This window comes from Octopus sinensis, linkage group LG7, assembly GCF_006345805.1.
Source record: "Octopus sinensis linkage group LG7, ASM634580v1, whole genome shotgun sequence".
Classification (NCBI taxonomy): Eukaryota; Metazoa; Mollusca; class Cephalopoda; order Octopoda; family Octopodidae; genus Octopus; species Octopus sinensis.
This window is the reverse complement of record NC_043003.1, coordinates 85,329,838-85,354,540: the sequence shown is the minus strand read 5'-3', so window position 1 is coordinate 85,354,540 and position 24,703 is coordinate 85,329,838. Positions and strand designations below refer to the sequence as shown.

General features: G+C 38.6%; 1 protein-coding gene across 3 annotated transcripts in view; it reads right to left on the bottom strand.

Moving 5' to 3' along the window:
* LOC115214210 (multidrug resistance-associated protein 9-like) overlaps positions 1-24,703 on the bottom strand; it is a 129,687-nt gene that overhangs the window by 90,889 nt on the left and 14,095 nt on the right. For 2 of the 3 annotated variants that reach the window (XM_036504870.1, XM_036504869.1), the window contains exons 2-3: positions 16,246-16,394; positions 2,262-2,390 (exon numbers count right to left, since the gene is read on the bottom strand). In XM_036504870.1, the coding sequence (XP_036360763.1) occupies positions 2,262-2,390; positions 16,246-16,337 (221 nt within the window). In that variant the 5' untranslated portion in view covers positions 16,338-16,394. Of the gene's footprint in view, positions 1-2,261; positions 2,391-16,245; positions 16,395-19,871; positions 20,074-24,703 lie in introns of those variants that run through there. The other variant, XM_029783319.2, reaches the window with a different exon arrangement.

Genomic DNA, 24,703 nt, shown 5'->3' with positions numbered 1-24,703 from the left:
ACCAATAAGGGAACTGTTTTGTGGTCGCTTAACCTTCAAACCTCACTAAAATTTACAAACCTCTGTTTTAGAAAAAGAAGGTTACGCTAGATAATGCGATCCTATATACACTGTACCTGACAAAGAAAAGTGATGAAATTGTTACAGGTGGAATGCCTCTTGAAGAAAAAGTATACTTGATTAGATTTGAACTGAGATTATTTAACAAAAACAGCAGCATTAGTGATAATTCTAGATTCTGCTGATTCATTTTTATGTTAGGTACCTTTAGCACAGCCCACTCTCTTGCAAGTATACGTTTAAAATAGCTGAATAATTTTCTTTTGTGACTCCGAAGTTCCCGGAGGCTCTGGAATGATCCCTTGACTAAATCAAGTAAAATAAAATAAATCAAATTTAAATTTCTTCGATTTATTTATTTCCATTTTTATCAAGTATCGATTTCGTTTCTGAATTTTTTTTTTGAAATTGAAGCGTTTAGTTTATACTTATTTTGCACTATTGTTAAAATATGTCCCCTTTACGGAAAAGTAATCGAATGTAATAATTCCTATTTATGCATTTTAACTTTTATCCTACTTCTGTCAACTTGTACTAATCATGTTGATAGTCGCTTCACACAATCCAATTAATTATAGCATATGTGTGGTACTCTTCTGTTATGCGTTTCAATCTAAATCTAATGTGACTACTAATACTTACGGTCTGCAAGCTCTTCTCCATCTCGAATTTCATCCAATTCTTTTGGATGCTTGCTAAAAAAAACCTTATTGATTTTCAGTAATCATATTCCTTAACGTAAGCAACACTTCTGCAGCGAAAGGTCTCCCATTTTGTGCCACTTCACCTGCAGCTTGAGAAGAGTCCTCAAATATTCCTTATTTCTTTACTACCCACAAGGGGCTAAACATAGAGGGGACAAACAAGGACAGACAAACGGATTAAGTCGATTACATCGACCCCCAGTGCGTAACAGGTACTTAATTTATCGACCCCGAAAGGATGAAAGGCAAAGTCAACCTCGGCGGAATTTGAACTCAGAATGTAACGGCAGACGAAATACGGCTACGCATTTCGCCCGGCGTGCTAACGATTCTGCGTGCTAACGATTCTGCCAGCTCGCCGTCCTCAAATATTCCTTTCTGCATCCTGCCAGTCTCACTAACACATTCACATATTTGTGAAGTGCGAAAGTATATCCTGGTTGTTTCAAAACCAATGAGATCTTTGCCCCAGCTTTACTTCCATGGTGTGTTGCAGCTAGCCCCTTAATCTAGACAAATACTTTAATCTCTATTTTCTACAGGAATTTATCCTAATCTTCGGTATATACCATGCAGGTGTGTCCGTTCCGCAAAGTAACCTTTCTGAACCTGCCAATTATCGACACATGCAATAATTTATTGGATTATGTGAAGCGACTATTAACATGATTAATACAAGTTGACAGAAGTAGGACAAAAGTTAAAATGCATAAATAGGAATTATTACATTCGATTACTTTTCCGTAAAGGGGACATTTTTTAATGATAGTGCAAAATAAGTATAAACTAAACGCTTCAATTTCAAAAAAAAAATTCAGAAACGAAATCGATACTTCACTTATGAAACACCATAAGTAATTGAAACAGTCAATAACAATCACCGTTTCTTGAATTTCTATTTCTCTCCCTCACTCCTCTTTTCCTCCTCCTCCTCTCTTTCTACTCCTCCTTTCTCCTTCCTTTCCATTTTCCTCCTGCCATCCTCCCGTCTCCCTCCTTTCTATTCTCTTTCTCTCTCCCCATCTCTCCACCTTCTTACCTCATCCCTCATCTTTCTCCACACCACACTAAGAAAGCATCTCTACGATTTTCAGTTAAATCTTCTGGACAGCTGACCGCCTATGTCATTCATCAGGAGTCGCACATGCTTGATAAATCCGAAGAAAGAATATTTCTTCATTTGGCATCTGCAAAGCATTTGACAGAATCTTCTCAGAAACTCTCAACAAATATGAGATTCATCTGTCTTCATACAATCTCTTGCTCCGGAAGTTAGCTGTTAAATTTAGACTTACACTCTTATCACAAATGGTGTCGCTACATGCAAGGGTTGGTCTTGTCTCCAACGTTCTTCGCTCTGTCTATCAACGAGCTGATCATTGTAATTTCTAACAATGCTCTCTCATAGGGTGAATGGAGCCTGACCTTGAGCTAAACAACAACAACAACAACAACAACAACATTGGTGACAAAAATTTATAAGGAACCTGAACTTACACTTTTCCCGTCAAACGTATGGGAAGCAGCATTTTCACAGCGCTTTTATATCTGGTAATTGAATCAACATGTCTGCTAGTTGTTGTTAAGCTATAGTTACCTGGGATAGGAGCCGAGTGGATGTTAAATCTGCAAATTTAATGATAATGAACAAGATTAAAACTTTGGTTCAGATTCAAGGATACACGTGCATAAACGAAACAGACTACAAGCATACAAACACGTACACACTCGCGTGCATTCACGCACTCACGTGCATTCACGCACTCACGTGCATTCACGCACTCACGTGCATTCACGCACTCACGTGCATTCACGCGCTCACGCATGCACTCTGACACGCACCTACATATATTTACATGTATGCTGTGTTAGTAGATTAGCGTGTCGATTGTGTGCTGGATTGACCGTCGAAGTATTTTACTCATAGTACATCAGCGCCAGATCTTTTCTGACAAAAGTATTGCTTGACACAGGAAGAGTAAAAGGCAAAGTCAATCTCCAGCGTGATTTCAAATCAGAACTTAAAAAGGTCTTAACTAGATACCATTTCTGATTCTCTGCAACATTAATGATGATGATGATGATGCTGACGACGACGACGACGATGATGATAATTTCTTTATTGGTCACAATGACTCAGGATATTGAAGACAATATCAAAGGACCGAAATACAACACATAAATATGGGAGTGGGGTGGGGTTACATCGACCAAGAGAGAATCAATAACAATAAGCGTATGATATAAGAATAGAATTCAGATAAATGAATAAATAGATAAATGAATAAATAAATAAATAAAAGTCCAAATTGCGGGGCGGTCCGCCGAGTGTAATTCGAGGGAAATCCCACTCATTACTACCGTCTCCAAGGTATCGAAATACCTTCTCGCAGTTTATTTCCTCTTACTTAGCAAAGCATACTCAGAGTAGGCCAATTCAGATTCACCAGTTGTGTCACTTTCATCTACCTTTCGCTAAACTCACAACTAGAAGGGAGTATTTCCTTTTCTACCCTCACCTTTTTCTTCAAGTTGTACTTGAAGAAAGTGATGACAGCTTTACCAGATAGTAAGTGCCTGTCTTTAAACCTTTCAGACGAGCCTAACGCAACCGCTTTCGCCACTGCCACCGAGTAGGGAAATATTTATCTTCCTTCCCAGCTGGCGCATCGATCTTCATTACAAATTTGGCCGACAGCTGAATTCGTTCAACACGTGACAGCTCACAAGTCGCTCGTGTACATGCATAGGCATTGAAAGATGACGTGCAGGATGGTTTCTTTCTGCTGCATGCATCTCGTACAGGTTCTGCTGTTGACGCTGCCAAGTCTGAAGCAGATTTTGACCCACTGTAGCACTGCCGTGCCAAGGGTTTTTGGCAATTTTCCATAGTACCCCACCTGAAAGTCCTCCAGAAAAGACTACTCAGACTGTTCTCGTTGATGCTCAGGCCATTCATTATTTCTCATATGATCAAAAGTTTAGTATTGTTTTCTTGCTAGCATTGTTTCTCATATGATCAAAAGTTTAGTATTGTTTTCTTGCTAGCAGCTTTGCGAAAGGCTGGCAACAATCTAAATGCCAAACAACCAATTTTCCTTTATGCTTGATCTATGATAGCAGCTCGGTCAAGGAGACAAACTGCGGAAAGATTTGTTACAAGAAACATGCCTACCTCTGTTCATCCTCGTTTTTGTCGTCGTCGTCGATACCATTGCAATATTCCTGTTGATATTTCTACAGTCCCGTCAGCCTCAGCGCAGCCTCAACTTCGGTGCACCATGAAGGACAACACCTTGAGATCACCACGAAGTGGATGTTGACAGTAGACCGATATCTTGACCAGCGGAACGTGACTATTCCATAAGAAACGGAAAAGGAAAAGGAAGCACACCAATCTGGTCTAGTGTTTCATGGGACAAAGTACGGCGGTTAGGCAGTAGTTACACCACTTTTATGGGTCCCCAACTTGCGGCTGCAGGAATGCCTGCAGGAGGCAAGAAAGTTGATTGGGGATGAAGACTCATTTGTGTAATAGTTTTATCGCCTCATTATGCGTGTTAAATTGTTTTTATTTGTAATGGACTTTTTAGTCCATAAATTGGAACAATTGTAAAATTATAAGAGGGTTAATACCTCATTTAGTGCTTTTTAAAAAAGAACAATGTTTTAGAGAAGCAACAGTCGGCGGGCGCTTTTTGCCTTCTCCCATCCTTATCATCCTTGTATCATTATAATTCATCTCATTAATGTCCGTGTCCATCCCGCAAGCTACCTTACTCTATGTACTGCCTTTATAGCAAATTTAATAAAATAAAGTAGTTACAGCACCGATGTAATGTATGAATTTGCTACTTCCGCTCGACTTTCAGATACATTTTCCTGTCGGCCCAATTTGGAGTGGGATTGACCATCCTGCTTGTGACCGCGCTTTCCAGTTCCTATCAATGTGGAGGACTGGTTCGAATCAGATTCTGAGCACTTTCACCGGGTCCTCAGTCCAGCAACAGAAATCGCCGCTGGTCAAAATGGTCTTGCTTCTCTAAGTGCCACGTCGAAAGATCACATATTTGTCCCGGATTATGTATACTCCTAGTATTCTTTCAGCATAGTGGCGATCGTTTCTATATCCGAAGTGTCCGGCACCATGACAGTGACGTTGTCCATGTGTACAGACACTGTTCTGCTATGACACAATTCCTGCAGGATACACCTAAAACTCTCTAACCTTCACAACAAAGGCTCCAGAACCACAACATATGGGAGAGGGAACTGGGGAATCCTTAGCGGATCGCCCGTTCGATACTGAAAGGTTACGAAAGGTGCCTGTTTATTTATCCATCGAGTAGATGCCGTTGTACACTGTGGTGACCCAGCCTCTGAAGATGAGACCGAAGCCATCCAACTATATGTCGGACACACAAACGATCATCTTTAAAAACTTTTAGAAACTTTAATATCTATGAATATTTAACCTTTTCTTTCTCCCTGACTATTCGAACATATAAGAATACTATTAAACGCCTCTGGCTATCTAACTTTACCAACTTCAAAATAAGTGACTCTCTGTGAGTACATAATCCTTTAATTTCTCCTAGCGTCTCGAACACACAAACGTTTCTCTCTCATACCCAAGAAAAATTGTAGCTTCTCCAAACACTTTCCAGAACTGATAAAAATACAGGAGATAAGCAACTACCAATATTTACAAATTGCACAATTACAAAAACTGTAAATCACGGGAAAACTTGTAAAAATCAAATCAAATCCAACCGTGTAAATATCAGTGTGTATATTCAAATTGCGGGGCAGTCCGCCGAGTGTAATTCGAGGGAAATCCACTCATTACTACCGTCTCCAAGGTATCGAAATACCTTCTCGCAGTTTATTTCCTCTTACTTAGCAAAGCAATTAAAGCAGTAATTAAAACAAAACAAGGTGAATTTCCATGGACCACTGAGGTAGTAAACATATATTTGACCTCTGCTGTAGGGAATGCCTGCTCCTTTTGTTGTTTGATCGCGCAGGAACGTGAAACTCTATTGTTGAACTCCTTGTTACTATATACTGAACTTATTTACAGACTAGTGGTATTTGGCTGTGTCCACCAAGCTGCTTTTCTTCTTACCCATCCCTCACATACTTATCATTATCTTAAGGCAACAGTCGAAAATAAACAATATTTAATAATACTACACATTAAAATTTAGCAACTATGTAACAAAAGAAATCATACAAGAGCTAGTTGATAGTTGAATTCACTGAGTTGAATGAAAATATTTACGCATCTGCTAAGACAATTGAAACCAGTATGCCTCCAAAAAAAAAAAAAACAAAAAAAAAAACAAAGAAATACAAAAAGAATTCCAAACTGGAGAAATAAAATTGAAAAAGAGATTGAAATAATGAGAGGTGAAATATCAATATTAAATGAACTAATCTGTGGAAACAATGTAAAAACCAGAAAAGGAAGAAAGATGAAGGGAAAACAGATTCTCACCAAGAACTGCTTTCAGCAAAAGAAACACTGCAACAAAAAGTCCAAGCAAAAGCTCAAAGAATGAGAAGATTTGAGAAGAGAAACAGGTTTTACAAGCAAAATAAGCTGTTCACATCCAATGCGAAACATTCTACAGAGAAATAGGGAAGGAGAAAATAACCGTTGAAGACCCGCCTCCTCCTGAATGAATTTTTGGAAAAGTATTTGGAGTGATGAAAAGACATACAATGAAAATGCAGACTGGACTAGATGCACAGGAGAATCCTACCAAAATTTACCAGAACAAGCATAGGAAGAAATTACAATAGCATATCTAAGGGTAACACTCACGAAGGCTCATAAGTGGAAATCTCCTGGTAAAGATAGATGCCAAATTTCTGGCATCACAGCCATGTGTTGAGAGAAATTCTTTGGAGTTTCACATCCTCCGGAAACAAACCTTATTCAGGGACCATTTGAGCGAGAGGAGGTACTCAACCTGAAGAAAATTCTAACAGGGCCCCTCTTGCAAGGTCATGTAGTGTTTATTTTGATATGAGATCACCATGTCGCGCACATGGTTGCGATGCATGTCCTTGGTGTACTCTTATCAAACGGGTAGTCATGATGAGTATACTACGCTTCGTATATATTACCCCAACCTGAAGAAAATTCTAACTGGGCCCTACCTGCAAGGTCATGCGCTGTTTATCTTGATATGAGATTACCATGTCGTGCACATATGGTTGTGATGCTTGTGCCTGGTACACCATTATTAGACGAGTAGTCGTGATAGTTATATTAGGCTTCGAATATTTCTATCCCAGTGTCACTTTGTTGGCATGCGCTGCTCTCTCACATAATAATAATGATAAATGCCCTGATGCAGTACCTGATAGTGGCTCTCATGGCTTCTGATCTTAATTGATTGGAGGTGTTATCATGTACATTGTTTTGTCTTGGTATAAAAAGATGGAATACAGCTAATATTCTGCTCAATACCACAGATTTGCTTGTTAGTTGTTTGACCTTAAACAGTTGAGCATGTCCTTTGGTGGCTGACGATATATACATCTCTAGTCATGAGCAGAAGTAGTGGGGGAGCATCATAGCCGTGTGTTGAATTCTTTGGGGTTTGAATAATTCACCTTTGAACAACGCATTAAGCAATACCAGCAAAAGAAATTGCTTAGAAGTGACCAAAGGCGATTTTACCAAGAGATTAATGACAGTAAAAATGGGAAAGCTTAGTCTCTGATGCTGATGAAAGTCGATACTACAGCTGAATGGCTCTGCAGCCTGAAGCAAACAGCTTCATATCCCCAGTAAGAGACTAACCACTTCACAGAAGACAGTATCAGAAATATGAGTAAAAAGATAAGCAAATCGAAAGCAGCAGGACCTGATGGTGTATAGGGATTTTGGATAAAAAAGTTCAGTAATTGCCATAAACTGATCGCAGTGCAATTTAATGCATTGATCAACAGAGAAGTGATCCCGGGCTGGTTGACAAAAGGTCGAACGGCGGTGTTGTGCATGAAGGATGCATCAAAGGGAAATGCTGACAAACCAATTTCCTGCCTCCCTTTAATGTGGAAGTTACTGTCAGGAGGAATTCCAGAAGAACAGTATAAATTTCTTAATGAGGACGGTATATTACCGCCAGAACAAAAAGGCTGTAGAAGGAGATGCAGAGGAACCAAAGATCAACTACTGATAGACAAAATGATAATGCAAGATTGTGAACGAAGAACAAATCTGGGAATGGCCTGGATTGACTATCACAAAGATTATGATATGACTCCACATTCGTGGATCATTGAGTGCTTAGATCTTTTTGGAATTGCGAGTAATGTAACGTGTTTCCTGAAAAGAAGTATGGTGGGATAGAAAAAAAAACTGACATCTTGCGGAAAAAGCCCGGGCACCCTGGGTATCAGAAGAGGGATTTTCCAAGGTGACAGCCCATCTCCGTTGCTTTTCGTTCTCTGCATGATACCCCTATCGTTGGTATTCAGGAAAGTGAACCTGGGGTATCAACTAAAGGAAAAATCCCATACAATCAACCACCTCCTCTTTATGGATGATTTGAAACTCTATGGCAAAGATGAGACACAAGTGAGTTCCTTGGTGAACACGGTCCACTGTTTTAGTACTGATATTAGAATAAAATTTGGACTCAAGAAGTGCGGAATAATCTTCCTAAAAAGGGCAAGATACAGTCTCTAGCAGGGATAGAATTACCGAATAGAGACCTGATTAAGCAAGAGGTCAACGAGATAATGGTAAAGGAAATGAATGAGCAACTGAAGATGGAGTATTTCCGAAGACTGAGGTTGGTGCTGCGCTCAGAATTGACTGGATGGAATAAAATCCAAGCAGTTAATACGTGGGTGGTAGCGTCACTTCGGTATGGAGCGGCAATTATAAAATGGCAAAAGCGAGAAATGAAGAAAATGGATACCAAGACCAGAAAAATGTTGAAAGTACACGGAGCCTTCCACCCTAAGGCACCGATAGGCTGTACTTGTCCAGAAGGAAGGGTTGGAGAGGCTTGATCAGTTGCCAGGACTGTATCGAAGCAGAGGAAAACAGCCTAGAGTGGTACATGAAAAATGCCATGGAGCCACTGCTGAAACGCATGAAGAAGGCTGGTGTCACAAAACTGAAAAACTGTGTAACTAAATAAAAATTTAAATAAGAAATGAAAAAAAAAAGAAAAAAAAGAAAAAGCATGGGAGGCAAAGAAAATGAACGGTCAGTTTGCAAGCGATGTGAACGCCAAGATAGATACAGAGGATCAGTGGCTATGGAAGAGGAGGAGTGATCTGAATATAGAGACAGAAGCACTCATATGCGCAGCTCAGGAACAAGAGTTAAGGACCAATTATATGAAGTGTAGAATAAACAACACTACTGATAGTGACAAATGCAGAAACGGTATGGCACATTGTTAGCGAATACTCGAAATTGGCACAACGGGAATACAAATGACGCCATGACAATGTGGCAAGAACGAACCATTGAGAATTCTGTGTAAATCACGGCCTACAAAAAGCAAAGAAGTGGTATCAATAAACCACAGAAAGAGTCACCAAAAATGAGAATTGCAAGATCCTGTAGGATGCAATGATCCAGTGTGATCACCTGACCAGACATTGTTGTGGTGAATAAAAAAGAAAGAACATGTATGATAATCGACAGAACATTCCCCGGTGACAACAGGATGAATGTGAATGAATGAAAAATAAACGACAATGACGATTTAAAGTGGGAAATACGAAGGTTGTGTTCAATAAAGAGAATAGACGCGATACCAATAGTAACTTGTGTACTTGGAAGTATCAGCACCCAACTACCAGCATGGCTGAAAAGGTCGGTGCGAGTGTGAATGTAGAACATCTACAAAAACCAGTATTGCTTGAAACTGCAAGAATTCTTTGCAGGGTTCTTGAAGCATGACCAGTAAAATAAGTGTCACCTTAGTCTGCTGGCTGTGCGCAGCTGGCACTTCCATACGTATCCAGCAATATAAGCTGTAAGTTTTAATACAAGAAGAATAAGAATAAGAAGAAGAAGAAGAAGAAGAAGAAGAAGAAGAAGAAGAAGAAGAAGAAGAAGAAGAAGAAGAAGAAGAAGAAGAAGAAGAAGAAGAAGAAGAAGAAGAAGAAGAAATAAACACGAAATTTGGTTTAGAAAAATGTGCTAAAGCAGCCTTGAAAAGAGGAAAACTAATTAAGAGTAGCATCATAACACTAGATAAATAAAATGAAACAAGAGAATTAGACGAAAGCCAGACATACAAATACTTAAGAATCAATGAACTATATACGATACAACACACACAAGTGAGAGAGAATATAAGAAAAGAATATTATAGAGTTAGATTAATACCGAAAACAGCTCAATGCGCGAAACAAGATAATAGGTATCAACACTCTAGTTGTCCCATTAATGAGTTACAGCTACAATATTCTTAATTGGACTATAAATGTACTAATCAAAATAGACAGGAAAACAAGAAAAATAAGACAGGATTTAGGATGCACTAGCCAAAATCTGTCACAGAAAGGTTATATAATACTTCACCAACAGATATTTTGCCCAGTGAGAACAGAGAAATGAATGGTGACAGTGAAGACGTAGAGCAAAGTGTAAATGTAAATGCATTCTCAGCTAGAAAACTAATACAAAATAACCACCATAGAACTATAGAAATACCTACTTCAGAAGCAAGGAAATCTAATACAAATAGCCACAAAACACGAACACAACAAAAAACTGTTTTCTGTCTTTAAGGAAGCTGACAAATACAAAAAAGAAGTCATAGTACCTTACAACTATGAAGAAAACGAAGAAACAACGAAAGCTGTACAACAACTGAAATCCAAACTAAAACTCGAATAGCAACGTATCCTGATAGAACGATGACAAGAAAAACCCCCCTCATGGCAAATACAGAAATACAGGGTTAAACTAAAGAGAAAAGAAATAGACAAAGCAATATCCAACAATGGCTGAGAAGCTCAGGGCTCAAGGCAAAGACTAAAGTATTTTTAATTGCAGCACAAGATCAAGGCCTTCCCACCAGAAATTACCAAAAACATGTAATGAAAAGAAATACAAGTAACTGCAGAATATGTAGAAATGGAGAAGAAACAATAGATCACATTGTCTCTGGCTGCCCAGACCTAGCTAAGAAGGAATATATTCACAGACACGACAGAGTTGGGACCTATATACAGTGGAAGCTATGCCAACACTGTGGAATAACAACAGAAAAAAAGAAAATATACGCATACACCAGATAAGGTCACAGAAAATGAGAAAGCAACTATACTCTGGGATACGCCAATACACACAGATAGAGAAGTTAAGGCCAATATGCCATTTATAATTGTCAGATGTCACCAACAAAAAAAATGCTTTCTAATCGATGTATCAATACCAACAGATGATAATGTTTCTCTAAAGGAAACGGAGAAATTTTCAAAATATAAAGATCTGGAAATAGAGGTAACTCGAATGAGGAGTCTAAAAACACAAACACTTTCTATCATAGTAGGTGAATTAGGTATGATAAAAAAGTATTCAAATACATAACAAAAACACCAGGACTAACAAGTATATATAAAATACAGAAAATAACACTACTAGGCACTGCACACTTCATATGTAAAACACTTTCAATACAGTAAAAGTAAGAGCATCACAACAAACCACAGCACATATCCAATGCACACAGAGCTGTAGTCGGTAGAGCAGTTAAAGCACTTTTGTAAAATTAAGACTATTGAATAATAATAATAATATAATAATAATAATAATAATAATAATAATTATAATAATAATAATAATAATAATAATAATTATAATAATAATAATAATAATAATAATAATAATAAAGATAGACTACTATAGTTTTATTAAAACTTTGAGATGGTCATAAATTTCTATATCTTAGCTATTCTATATCCAACGCGTCGATTTTCCTCTTAAAAATCACCTCCCACCCGACCCCATATGACCGCCAGGTATGTCAACTACCAGTCCAATCAAACAACCTCTATTAGTAGACACAAGCTCGCTCTTCTATTTAGCGCCGCAGCATCATCAGGAGCTAAACCAACAGCCGTAAATCTGCCATCATTTAGTGTTTAAAGAAATCAGGTGAGACAGTATTAAGACCTCAAAGTCTTATAGTAATAATAGTGAAACTATAGTAGTGAACAAGTAAATAATAAGATAGGGATTTTAGTAGTAATACTGAAATTATAATAGTGAATAAGTAAATAATTACCCAGATTGATAATTACCTAGAATGATAAACAAATGGCGTTGTGAAACCGTCGAGTCGTCGGCGACTAAACCGGTAACCCCACTAAGTTTGCTTGGTGAGGAGGGTGGATTTTAGACACCCTGTGGGATTAAAAACAGAACCCGGTAAAGTGCAGGCTAACTCAGAAGAGTCAATGGCCATTTCGAAAAAGGGTAGACGGAACTCGTGAGCCTTGGTTGGCAGTCTGTCTAGAAGAAGGAACACCCTGATTTAAAACTGGAGTAGATAGGACTCCTTAGTCACAATGGTGACAACCTGTCAGTGTCCAACGGCTCCATGAGGACGAATGAACCGCGAATCGGGACTTAATTCCGGAGCAATATTTGGATGAAGATACCGGACCAACTGACGCTCACCTGTCTCCTAGTGAGAATCATGATCATGGAGCCCAACACACAAATGCAAAGGGAACAGCCCCAAGTTATGGGTAGTAAAAACTCTGCAGTCTTGGTTGACAATCTTACTAGAGATACTGTTTCGATAAATACCGGTTGGTAGCTAACCTTAAAACACAAAACTCATTGTTGAGTGAAAATGTCTAATACACATGTATCAAATAACGGTGTTAATGAGGGTGGAACCAAAGGTGAAAGCCTTTCGCCCGGCAGGTGCCCTGTGGTTGAACAGTATAGGTCCGGTCATCATCAAGAGTCTGCTTGTACACAAAACCAGAGAAGAAAGTGGGATAAGGAGGCAAACCGAACGGTAATTGAATGCTGGATCAGGGGTAAACGCAGGAGAAGGAGATTCCGACAACGAATGAAAGCAAAATGGAATGAAATAGGACTCTTCGAAATAAGTGAACAACTGTTAGCCGACCAGGCAAGAGCAATAAGAATAAAAGGACGGTTAACAAACATGATGGAAATTGAAGAGATAAAAAGGAGAGTAGAAAATAGAAATAATACTTCACCAACAGATATTTTGCCCAGTGAGAACAAAGAAATGAATGGTGGAAGTGAAGACGTAGAGCAAAGTGTAAATGTAAATGTATTCTCAGCAAGTTAAGCAGAAGTAAGAGGAAGAGCTATAGCACAAGAATACGATGATGACCAACAAGATATAGTGGGTATGCTGAGCCGATATATTAGAGAAGACCAGGAACAAGCACCCACCCCCAATCTGAGATACATTGATAGACACAAGCTGAAAGTTGAAACCGAAAAGATAGATTCGGTCCTTGGGTTATTCCAGACGAGAAATATAACCGAAACTAATAAGATTATTTGGGCTGCAGCTATGGTTGCTGCAGATAGAGTTGGAGACAAAAGAAAAGAACGAACAGAACGTAAAGAGCCGTTCAGGCATTGACGAATTTGTGAGAAACAAAGTTAAAAAGACATTTAGGACAAGTTGATAGATTGAGTAGAGGGGAATTACAGTACGAAAGTATAAGAATAATGTTGGGGAGAACATAGAACAAAAGATAAAGGGTACGATGTGATACTTGAAGAATTGAAACAGAGTAGTAGCAATCAAAGCAAGACTGGAAAGAGGTGACAACAGACTAAAACAATTCAGGCAAAACAGCTTGTTTGAAGCAAATAAGAAGAAACTGTTTCAGGAATTAGATGGACAATTACACGCAATAATGATACCAGATGCAGAGGAAAACTAGGCATTCTGGAGAGGAATCAGGGACCAACCTGTAGAGTATAATGAAGAAGCGGAGTAGCTGCATGAAATCCAAGATAGGTTAAGAAATATAGAAGGTCAAGAAGACAAAGATAACTACAGAAATAATTAAAAAAAACAGTTTAAAAAATTCCCAAACTGGAAGAGCCCAGGACTAGATGTGGTCCAAGATTATTAGATGAAGAAGCTGAGAGGGTTCCATGAAAGGATAGCGTAGCAAGTAGATGAGTGTTTGCAGAAAGGCGCAGTACCCAGCTGGATGACAAAGGGAAAGACAGTGTTGTGTGCCAAAGATCCTGAAAAGGGAAATGCTGCATCCAACTTTAGACCAATAATATGCCTTCCGCTAATGTGGAAAATAACGTCAGGTCCGATGGCCGAAAGAGAAGTCGGGGAACGAAGGATCAGCTCTTAATTGATAATTTAATAATCAAGAACTGCAAGAGAAGACACATAAACCCGAGCATGGCATGGGTTGACTATTGTAAATCATACGATATGATACCACACTCCTGGATAATAAAAGCAATGGTAATGTATGGAGTTGCAGAAAATATGAGAAGCTTTATATGGAATAGCATGAAATGCTGGAGATCGGAATTGACAGCAGGTAATCAAGTATTAGGAGAGATGAAAATCAAGAGACGTATCTTTCAGTGGTGAGTGTTCCCCCACTGATATTCGTGCTGGGAATGATCTCCTTGAGTGAAATACTACAGAAAACAAAGTTGGGTATGATCTGGGAAGAGGTAAGAGGAAAACTGAACCACTTGCTATTCATGGGCGACCTGAAGCTATTTACAAAGACTGAAGCAGAACTGGACATTCTAGCCCAGTCAATGTGGATTTTCTCCAATAATATTAAGATGGAGTTTGGACTATCAAAATATGCTACGATGGGGATGAGACGAGGAAAGCTTTCCAGAACAGAAAACATATGGTTGCCAAGTGGTGAAATGATGAAGGCAATTCAACTTCAATCCAGCTATAAATACCTGGGAATACTTAAGGCAGATGGAATCAAACATAATGGCATGAAGGAAAAGACATAAAGAGAGTAACTGCGGCGAGTGAGAAAAATACTGGCTTCAAAGCTAAATGCCAGTGACGTAATTTTGGCAATAAACACGCGCGCAATCGCAGTAGTTCGATATGGCGCTGGAATCCTGAAGTGGACAGAGGGGGAACTAAAGGAGATGGACATAAAGTCAAGAAAGCTTCTAACGATGGTGCCCATCATCCACGTGTGGACACTGATCGCCTATAAACGAAGAGAGCAAATGTAAGAAGAGGACTGATAAATTTGGAAAACTGCGTGCGTATCGAGCTCGAGAGTTTAATGAGATAGCTAGTCCAAAGTAAGGAAACCTTGCTAGTAACAGTTAGGAACGAGGGAGTATTGAAAGCAAAGAAAAAAAGGAGAAACAAAGGAAGAATTGCAAAAAGGTTATGAAGAAGAATTACACAAGAAGGGACTACACAATCAATTCCATGCAGCCACAACAGAAGTTGCTGAAAAAATAGGTGGGATTGGCTGATGAAAGGAAGCCTAAAAAAGAGACCGAGAACACTATACTGGCAGCACAAGACCAAACTTTGGCTACGAACTGGAGGATCAATCATAGGAATGAGCAAATGTCTCCATTGTGCCGCATCTGCAATAGGGTAGATGAAACCCTTGCCCACATCACGAACAAATGCCCTAGACTTGCCCCAAACCACTACAAATTGTGGTGACAAGATCAGGTAGCGGAAGTGCTATTCTGGAAACTATGCGAAAAGTGAGTGTGTGTGTGTGAGGCTAGAGAGAGGCAAGACGTGGCATGAGCACAAACCGTAGAGAGTAACAGAATAGGAGACCAGGAAAATCCTCTGAGATTTCCCAATCCAAACAGATCAGGTGCTAGAGCATAACAGACAGGACCCAGTGGTGGTGGACAAGGTGCACCACATATGCTATATAGTTGATATTGCATGCCCCTTTGACCCACGTATAGTCAAGCAGGAAGGCGAAAAGATAAACCCTCTTAAGCCCGGCAATGGAAAATGAAGAAAGTGAAGATAATTCCAATTATTGTTGGGTCCTTGGGAAGAGTATCAGAAGGCATCAAGAGGAATATAAAGGAAAATGGAATAGAGTGCCCAGTAGAACTGTTACAAAAGGTTTGCCTCATTGGCACGGCCAGAATAATAAGGAAAGTATTAGACAGCTGAACAGAACGAATAGCCTGGTACCGTTGGCTGCAGGTAGTAAGCCCACTACGCACGTAAGACTCCAGGAGCTTCAACATGATCTGTGATAAAGAGAAATAATAATGATATTAATAATTCTTTCTACTGTAGACACAAGGCCTGAATATTTGGGGGAGGGAGACTTGTGCACATATGGTTGTGATGCATAAGCTAGTGTACTCTTATCAGAAGTGTAGTCATGATGGATATACAAGACTTCGTATATTTTACCCCAGTGTCACTTTGATGACATGCACTGCTCTCTTACTCAGTAATAATAATAAAACTTGACAGACCTGCCGATATCCAAGCCCGAATCAATAGTTTTCATTCCATTTGTTTCCGCTGCAGCAGCCGATCGCTGAAGATTAGTTTTCCTTGATGCCATCGTTGGTATTTATTTCCGAAAGTTTTCTTGTGATTACTGTAATTTTTTTTTTATTGGCTATAAAATAAAAAAAAAAGAGAAAAAAAATGAATCTCATTGCTGATTCCTAATATTGCTTCACATTTTAGTACAAATACAGTAATTTCGGGAGAGGGGGTAAGTCAATTACATCAACTGGTACTTATTTTATCGATCCCGAAAGAATAAACGGCATAGTCAACCTTGATGGAATTTCCCCGATTCTTGATTTTTCGACTGAATATTAAGCTGCTTGAACGACGAGAAAGATTTTCTATGTTCTATAATTTTAGTTTTTTATTCTCGTATAAAATGTTATGTTTCAATATGTTATATATTATTCCAAAAACCAAGTAAAATGTTACAACATATTAACATAAATTTCACCCAATCTCCAGTTATCTTGAATAATTAAGTAAAAAAAAAATTAGACTTCGTTTATAAAACATTTCACAAGTTAGTTTAACGATGTTGCATAAATATTTTCCCAAAGATTTCAAATATCGAAAGATATTTTATAGAAACTTTATTAGTTACTAGCAGTATCGCCCGGCGTTGCTCGGGTTTGTAAGGGAAATAACTATATAAGCATTTTTAGAGAGTTACTTCCCTTATAGATGCCAATTCGGGCTTTCTTAGCCATTTCTGTTTTGGTGTCTTCAAGCCATGAAGTCGTTGTTCTAAAAGAACGCTGGTCTCCTTGACAACGCATTACGACGTTGACTTCTTTACACTCCCTTCCCCACAGCTTCACGAGGGAGGGAAGAAGGGGGAGAAGCAAACACAGGTGCAGGTGTTTGAGCGTGGACGCCAACTCCGCCGCCATCGACACACGAAAAATTATGCATTAAAATGGAATAAAAAATGATGTTAAATTATTTTTAAAATCGTAGACTCATCGTAGACGCGCGCTAATAGCCAACAACAGCAGCAGCAGCAGCAGCAGCAGCAACAGCAACAACAACAACAACAACAACAACAACTGCAGTTAAAGAAGCAAAGCAGGGCATATAGATTAGCTCTGTGAATACGTTCATTAGAAAACAGTAATTGTTTAAATTAATCCGAGTATATTACTGATTCTTATTGTATCATATTTGGATGGATGAAAGAAAAAGTCAACCACGGCAGGAATAGTAGCAAGAAACTGATGAATTCAACAAATTACGGCGTCTTTTTCGACTATTTTCTACTTTAAGGCTCTACTGCCTCATGCATCATTTTAACGAAGGACCTCTACCAGTTAGCCGTTCTGCTAGAAATCGTAGCCAAATCTCACACAAATCAAACTCCATCGTCTTTAGAAAAAGGTGGAAAGGAAAAATGAAATAATGTAATTTTGGGATGAAATAGGTTTTAAAAAAAGGACGCCTCTGATAAAAAATCTGCCTATTCAGGATCGACTTGAGGTTAAACAACAAATACTACCTTTATACCTTGTCGTATTTAATATGGAGGCATGTTGACGCTGGGATGCAGTTTGAACACTCGATTAGAACCGTTTCTCTTCATATATCAAAATCAAAAGTATCTCGAATAGGAACTTGATCTTTTTGCGACAGGGAGTAGAAAGCCATTCAGCCACTCCAAAATTTTGGCTGTAGAACATTCATATCCGCTGCAAACTGGGCGCATTGGAGCAAATTTTTCCAAATTTGTGTATTTCAGGGAGACCATATAATACAGGTGTTTTTCTTTCTGATCGCAAAATCCTAGATTCGGCCTTATTAATGAAATTGCTGGCCTCAATTTCCAGAATTATTTTATTAAGTTCCTCTCTGTAATTTGGGTTTGGATCGATAGGTAATTCTTCATATGAAGTTTTGTCACTTAAAACTTCTTCACACACCGAAATATACCCACTTGTGTCCATAATTACAATAGCGCCTCCCTTATCCACCATTTTAATAACACTAGAATCGTTATTAGCTAGGCGTCGGAGTGTGTAACGATGGAAATTTGTGAGGTTATTCCAGGACTTCTTTCCACTTCTTTTAAGCCTTTCTCTAATGCCTGGCAGACAGGGCAAGCGTTAAAACAAGTGGAAAGAAGTCCTGGAACGGTCAAAAGAACTATATCTCGGAATTTAGTTGGTAAAATGTTGATTAAGATTGATAAAAGTTAAAATAGGTACTTTTGTTTTGGACTAATTACAGACGGGTTGATGTTTTCTGACAAAAAGAAAATGTAGTATTCCTGACGTCCATGTCCTTCCAAAGGGTAATAGTTCAAACTGAAGTTAACTAATCTCACTGGAGGATCAAAACCGAGTCGTTATCGCAAATATGGCCTCTACTCCGAGTTAGCCACCTCTATTCATTTGCTCTGACTCACTAGTTTATCTGCTTCTCATCCTCTTAGTTGTGTCTAACACCCTCACACTCTGCACCAACCACTACGCGTAATCTTTCCTTTCCAGAACCTCAACTCTGTAAATTCCGTCTGCACATGCTTTTCCTGATATGATTAATATTCTACTTTTCGAAGTAGAGTATCAACGATATCAATCTCAGTGGTCTTGGAGAGAATATGAAGGCCGTAGGTTATTGTCTTTTCTTTCAGATTTAACCGATTAAAAATATTTATCCCTTACGCAGCAGTGTTCGTTAAATAGAATATGTTGTTTCTTTCAAGGAACAGAATGACACTGTAAGAATGGAAATAGCTGAGTGAAAGGTAGGCAGTTCGCATTCTACCATCCATAAGAATTGCTTTGAATACGCTGCTTATATACAGCCCATTTCATGTTGCTGCAAATAGACACCACAGAATAAGAACAACTCAGCGCTTATAAGTAGCGGCGACACTGCGAAATCGATCCATGTTTTCTTAGTTTACTTCATTGAATTCAGCTAGGCTGCGTGTATCAGTGTGTGTGTGTATGTGTATGTGTGTGTGTATATGTGTGTGTGTGTGTGTGTGTGTGTGTGTGTGTGTGTGCATGTTGCCTACAGAGAGTGATTCAGTCAGTAACATCAATAATTCAATTTCTCCTGAGAGATGAACTTTACCGCACTAATTTTCCTCAGATATGGTACACAACGTGAAGACGAAATCATCAATGATGGTCCAACAACAAAGTAGATTACAGAACTCACCATATTTTAATATATTTTAAACGAGCTTAAAATGGAAGATAGTGATGCTATGAAGCCCGGGTAAAAATGAGCCTATACTCAGTCACCCCACCAGCTAGAAAGAACAGTCAAATATTCAAATTTCATACCAGTCTTTTAAATAAATCACTAGAAAACTAAATCCTTGATGCAACATGCCAAAAAAAAAAAAAAAAAAGACATGAAAGTCACAGTTGGTTTATAGATTGAACGGAAAAATCAAAATACATATAATTAGTCAAAGAAACACGCAGTTACACACAGAGGAAATCTAAAAGCATCTGGCGATTTGGTATAGAGATTTGTTATATAATATGATTTAAGCCACAAACCCTTAAAACTGAAAAGTATATTTGTATCCTTTAAGACAGTAAATCGCGTAAAAACTATACTAACTTACCTCTAGGAAAATAAGACGGTGTTTTATGTGCTGTAATGAATAAGTTCCAAAATGTGTCACTAATTACATCTGAGGTATCAGAGGTGAGCAACGTTTTGAGTGAGGCTCTGTTTCTTAAAGATATGGCAGTTCTCTTTCGATGTGTCGCCTGTTCTCACCTCAATGCTCTGATGCTTAATGTAGCTTATGCATTCAGCTTATAAATTCATGACAAAGCATTTCATCCTTTATCAATGACGAAAATACCCGCCAATTTAAATAACCTTGTTTTCTTATCTAATAACCTCTGGCATTTAACACGAGGACAACATAAAAAAAACACACGTGCATACATAAATAAGCATATATAGTCAAACTAACACACATGCACACACACGCATACGTATACATACATATATATATTTAGTCATGCTATTTTGAATCTTCATATCTTCATATCTTGCAATTTATCTAGCACACACACACATATATATGTATGTGCGTGAGCGTGTGTTTCAGTATAATTCTCGATTATAAAATAAAGGAGACAGTTTAATAAAGGCGTCAGTGATATATAAGAGAAAAGTTAAAATAATGCTCGTTTCATATAATTCCTTTATTATAGCGAATTTAGCTTACAGCTGTTTCCAGTTGTCATTATGGATAAGTTTACTCAATTGATCTATAGATCAATTGAAGTAAATTGAAAGACGTAAGAAAATTAATGATACCTTCGACAGTCATTGCTGGAAATTACAAACAGGGCACTCAAAGAATGGCTATTGTATGGGGAAAGTGGAGAAAGATTGGAATGTTTAAATAGAAAAGGCAAAGGCAGGTTACAGTGGGGTGGTGGCAGCAATTGAGGGAGTGGTACTTAGTAGGAATAGCAACAGTAGTACGAGTAATATTATTATTAGTAGTTGTAGTAGTAAGAGTATTGTATTGCCAAATTTGGGAGAGAGATAGTCACAAACATAGGTCAGCAACATTACCATATTGGCATTGTATATAGTTCAAATATTCTTTTGTTGAAATTTAATATGAGCTTTTCATGGACATTGGTGAGTCTAAAATTAGTTTTCAGTTTTTAATCTAGTATAGTGGGGGGAAATTTTAGAGGATTAGATTAAACTTGCAGAGTAATGTGTTATACCAAAAGAATTATGATGAAGGTGACAGTCTCAGCATCAACAACATCAATATCTATAATATAAATACCAATAGTATTAAAACCAAAAATATTGAAATCAGAATAAAATAATCCAAATTTGCTATAATAAAGGAATTATATGTAATAAGCATTATTTTAATTTGTCTTCCAGTATGGCCATAGACTTAGGGCTGAAACATATAAAAGAATATATATATATATATATATATATATATATATATATATATATATATATATATATATATATATATATATGTCACCGACTCCTTTACTTGCACCTCTAGTAATGTTATTTACTGCATCTCCTGCTCTGTGTGTCCTTCCCTGTACATTGGTCAAACGGGACATCGCTTGGCTGACCGGTTCGCTGAGCACCTCCAAGACATCAGACTCGGCAATAACACGCTCCACAATAACACGCTTCAGCTCCACCGGTCATTCGTTACAACATCTATCTGTGTTTGGACTGTCTCTGCACAGGGGGCAATTAGACTCCCGCCTTCGCCGTGAACAGAAATTAATCTTCCCGCTTCTTTCTTTTGCGCTGTATGGGCTCATCTCAAAACCTCTCTTCATCTAACATCAACCCCACACGGATTCTCACACACTTCCTTCATCCAACTGCCCCTACCTACACACCTGTATACCAGCTACCTAGGTAACCTCACCACACACACACCACTATACAAACAACCGTACGCACTGTTCAACTCATTATTCATTTCACACACTATTACATACTCCCACAAACACCTTCCCAATCCACGAGCAGCCATACATAGTATTTAACTCAGCATACACACCACACACCATCATCCACACTCCCACTCTTAACCACTACGCTATATGCCCACGGGCATATGGCGTAGTGGTTAAGGGCGCGCGCTATTGTTTCCAATGTTCCGAGTCTTCTTCAGACTGATGAGAATCGGAAAAAAGTGCATGTTCAAGAGAAGCGATCCGTTATAGCCTTCGTGTCTCCAGTGTTAGCAACGGGATTTACCCTCTATCTCCCCTTCCTCTCTCCTCTATCTATCTATCTATCTATCTATCTATCTATCTATCTATCTATCTATCTATCTATCTATCTATCTATCTATCTATCTATCTATCTATACGTACATACATATACAAACGTATATATGCATGATGTGAGCCCAATGCCTAGCCTGAATATATACAATGCAGTGTGAGTGAAAATTGAGGGAGAAGAGAAAGTCGGATCATGGCGTCAACTCTTGTCGCTTGTTCTTTAGAGGAGAAAAGGAAACCAATAAAATAAAACCCCTAATACACCCACCATTAACAAAAACAATAGCAATAGAAAGAACAGAATAAAATGTAAATTATATATCAAGTGACGTTTTGGTGTTCCCAGTTATTGTCCTTTCAAGATATATTTTATGATCCACTTCACCACTCCCCCACAAGAAACATCTCACGTACGCAGTATCATAGTTGAGTGAATATGTGAGCAATCAACTTACTGTCTTCTAGCCTATTTATTCATAACACGTTTTCTTTTCAGTGTCATGTCAAACACACACACACACACACACACACACACACACACACACACACATACATACACACACACACGCACACACACACACACGCATAAACATGTATATACATGTCTCTATGTGTGCATTCATACATATACATAAATATATAGCGTGATTATATATGTGTGTGTCCGTGAGTGTATATATATATATATATATATATATATATATATATATATATGTCCTCGTGTTGTATACATTCGAAGCTTTCTTCCAAGGGATCTAATGCGCTTGGCTTAGATTTTCCTTTGGGGGCTGCCCAGATCGGAGCAATCTCAAGATTAATCAGCCGAAATTGCGAAGATGATCTGGTTCTTGACTGATGACTGAGGGTTTCGAATGTCCCGTCCTGTGGTTCTTGTGTCGTCTCTTTGGTGTTTCATGTTCTTGTCCATGTCTGTATTTATTTTTTACTGTTTACATATATAATCGGCGGCTACGTATCCACAATTGTCCTTATACGATAAGTATATTTTTTCTCTAGCATTGATACGACTCTTGATCTGTCTCTTTCTCTCTCTCTTTCTCCTCCCTTATTCCCCTTCCTTTCTTTCCCTCTCCACCCCCCTTCTACGTTTCTCTATCTCTCTCACCTCCAGTCCCCTCGATCTGTCTCTTTCTTCTCCTCCCTCGTCCACCTTCTCTCTCTCTTCATCTGTCCCTTTCTCCTGTCTTTTGTTCTCACGTGACCGCTAGCCACTGCTGGGCGCCCTTTTCGTTCCAGCAGTCGTCGAAGCAACACGTATTTGTTCGTCTCCCTGCGGCCATTAGGCACTACTTCATAAGCCAGCCCCAACTCAACTCGTCCTGTCGAAAGACCCTTGTCCTACGTCCTGGTTTTGTTTTGTTTTTTATCTTTACCGTTATTGTTTTTACGTTTTTGTATTCTTATTCGTGCTTTCCTTATTGGTGTCACGTATTCTGTATTTTTGTTCGTGTACTTCGTTCGTTTTCCGTCCTCGTGTTGTATACATTCGAAGCTTTCTTCCAAGGGATCTAATGCGCTTGGCTTAGATTTTCCTTTGGGGGCTGCCCAGATCGGAGCAATCTCAAGATTAATCAGCCGAAATTGCGAAGATGATCTGGTTCTTGACTGATGACTGAGGGCTTCGAATGTCCCGTCCTGTGGTTCTTGTGTCGTCTCTTTGGTGTTTCATGTTCTTGTCCATGTCTGTATTTATTTTTTACTGTTTACATATATATATATATATATATATATATATATATATATATATATCTTTTTAACTTTAATCTTTTAATTTTGTCGTTCATTTGATTACGGCCATGCTGGGGCACCACCTTGAAGGTTTTTAACCGAACAAATCGACCCCCAGGATTTTTTAAGCCTATAGTATTCTATCGCTATTTTTTCAATGTGTTACGGGGACATAAACGCACCAACACCGGTTTGAAGCGGTGGTGAACAAACACTTACACAAAGAGACACACACACATAGATGTATGTATACATACATACGCACGCACACACACTTACACACACACACACACATATATATATATATATATATTGTATATATGATAGGCTTCTTTCAGTTTCCTTCAACCAAATCCACTAACAAGGCTTTGGTCGCCTGATGTTATATAACACACTTGTCCAAGGTGCCGCGCAGTGAGACTGAAGCCGGAACCTTGTAGTTGGAAAGCAAGCTTCTTACCACAAAGCCACGCCTGTGCATCCCATAAAGTTCCGAACTTTTTCAGGAGAGACATTTATTGATTTTAAAGGAGTCCAAAACTCTAATCTCCTTCAGAGTAGGACCTCTGACGTTAATGTCCTTGTGGTTGCGCTCCAGCCCCTTCACGAAGGCCCCCGTGGAAGTCAGAAAAGTTGGCAGGTAAGCTTATAAGATCACAATAATCTAGGATTGTTATAACTGCCTTTTCTAAAAAGTTTCAAAACGCCTGGAGTGCACCTCCTATGTATGTCATTATTCAGTTTTATTTCAAGATTTCTTGCCAATAGAGAAAGAGCTTGTTTCTAACCTAGATCCAAGGCTCCTTCATTGGAATTTTAACATCAACAACAGGGTACTTTGTATGCATGTATACGTGCTGAGTTGTATGTTTTGCTGTATGTATGACTTCTCATGCAT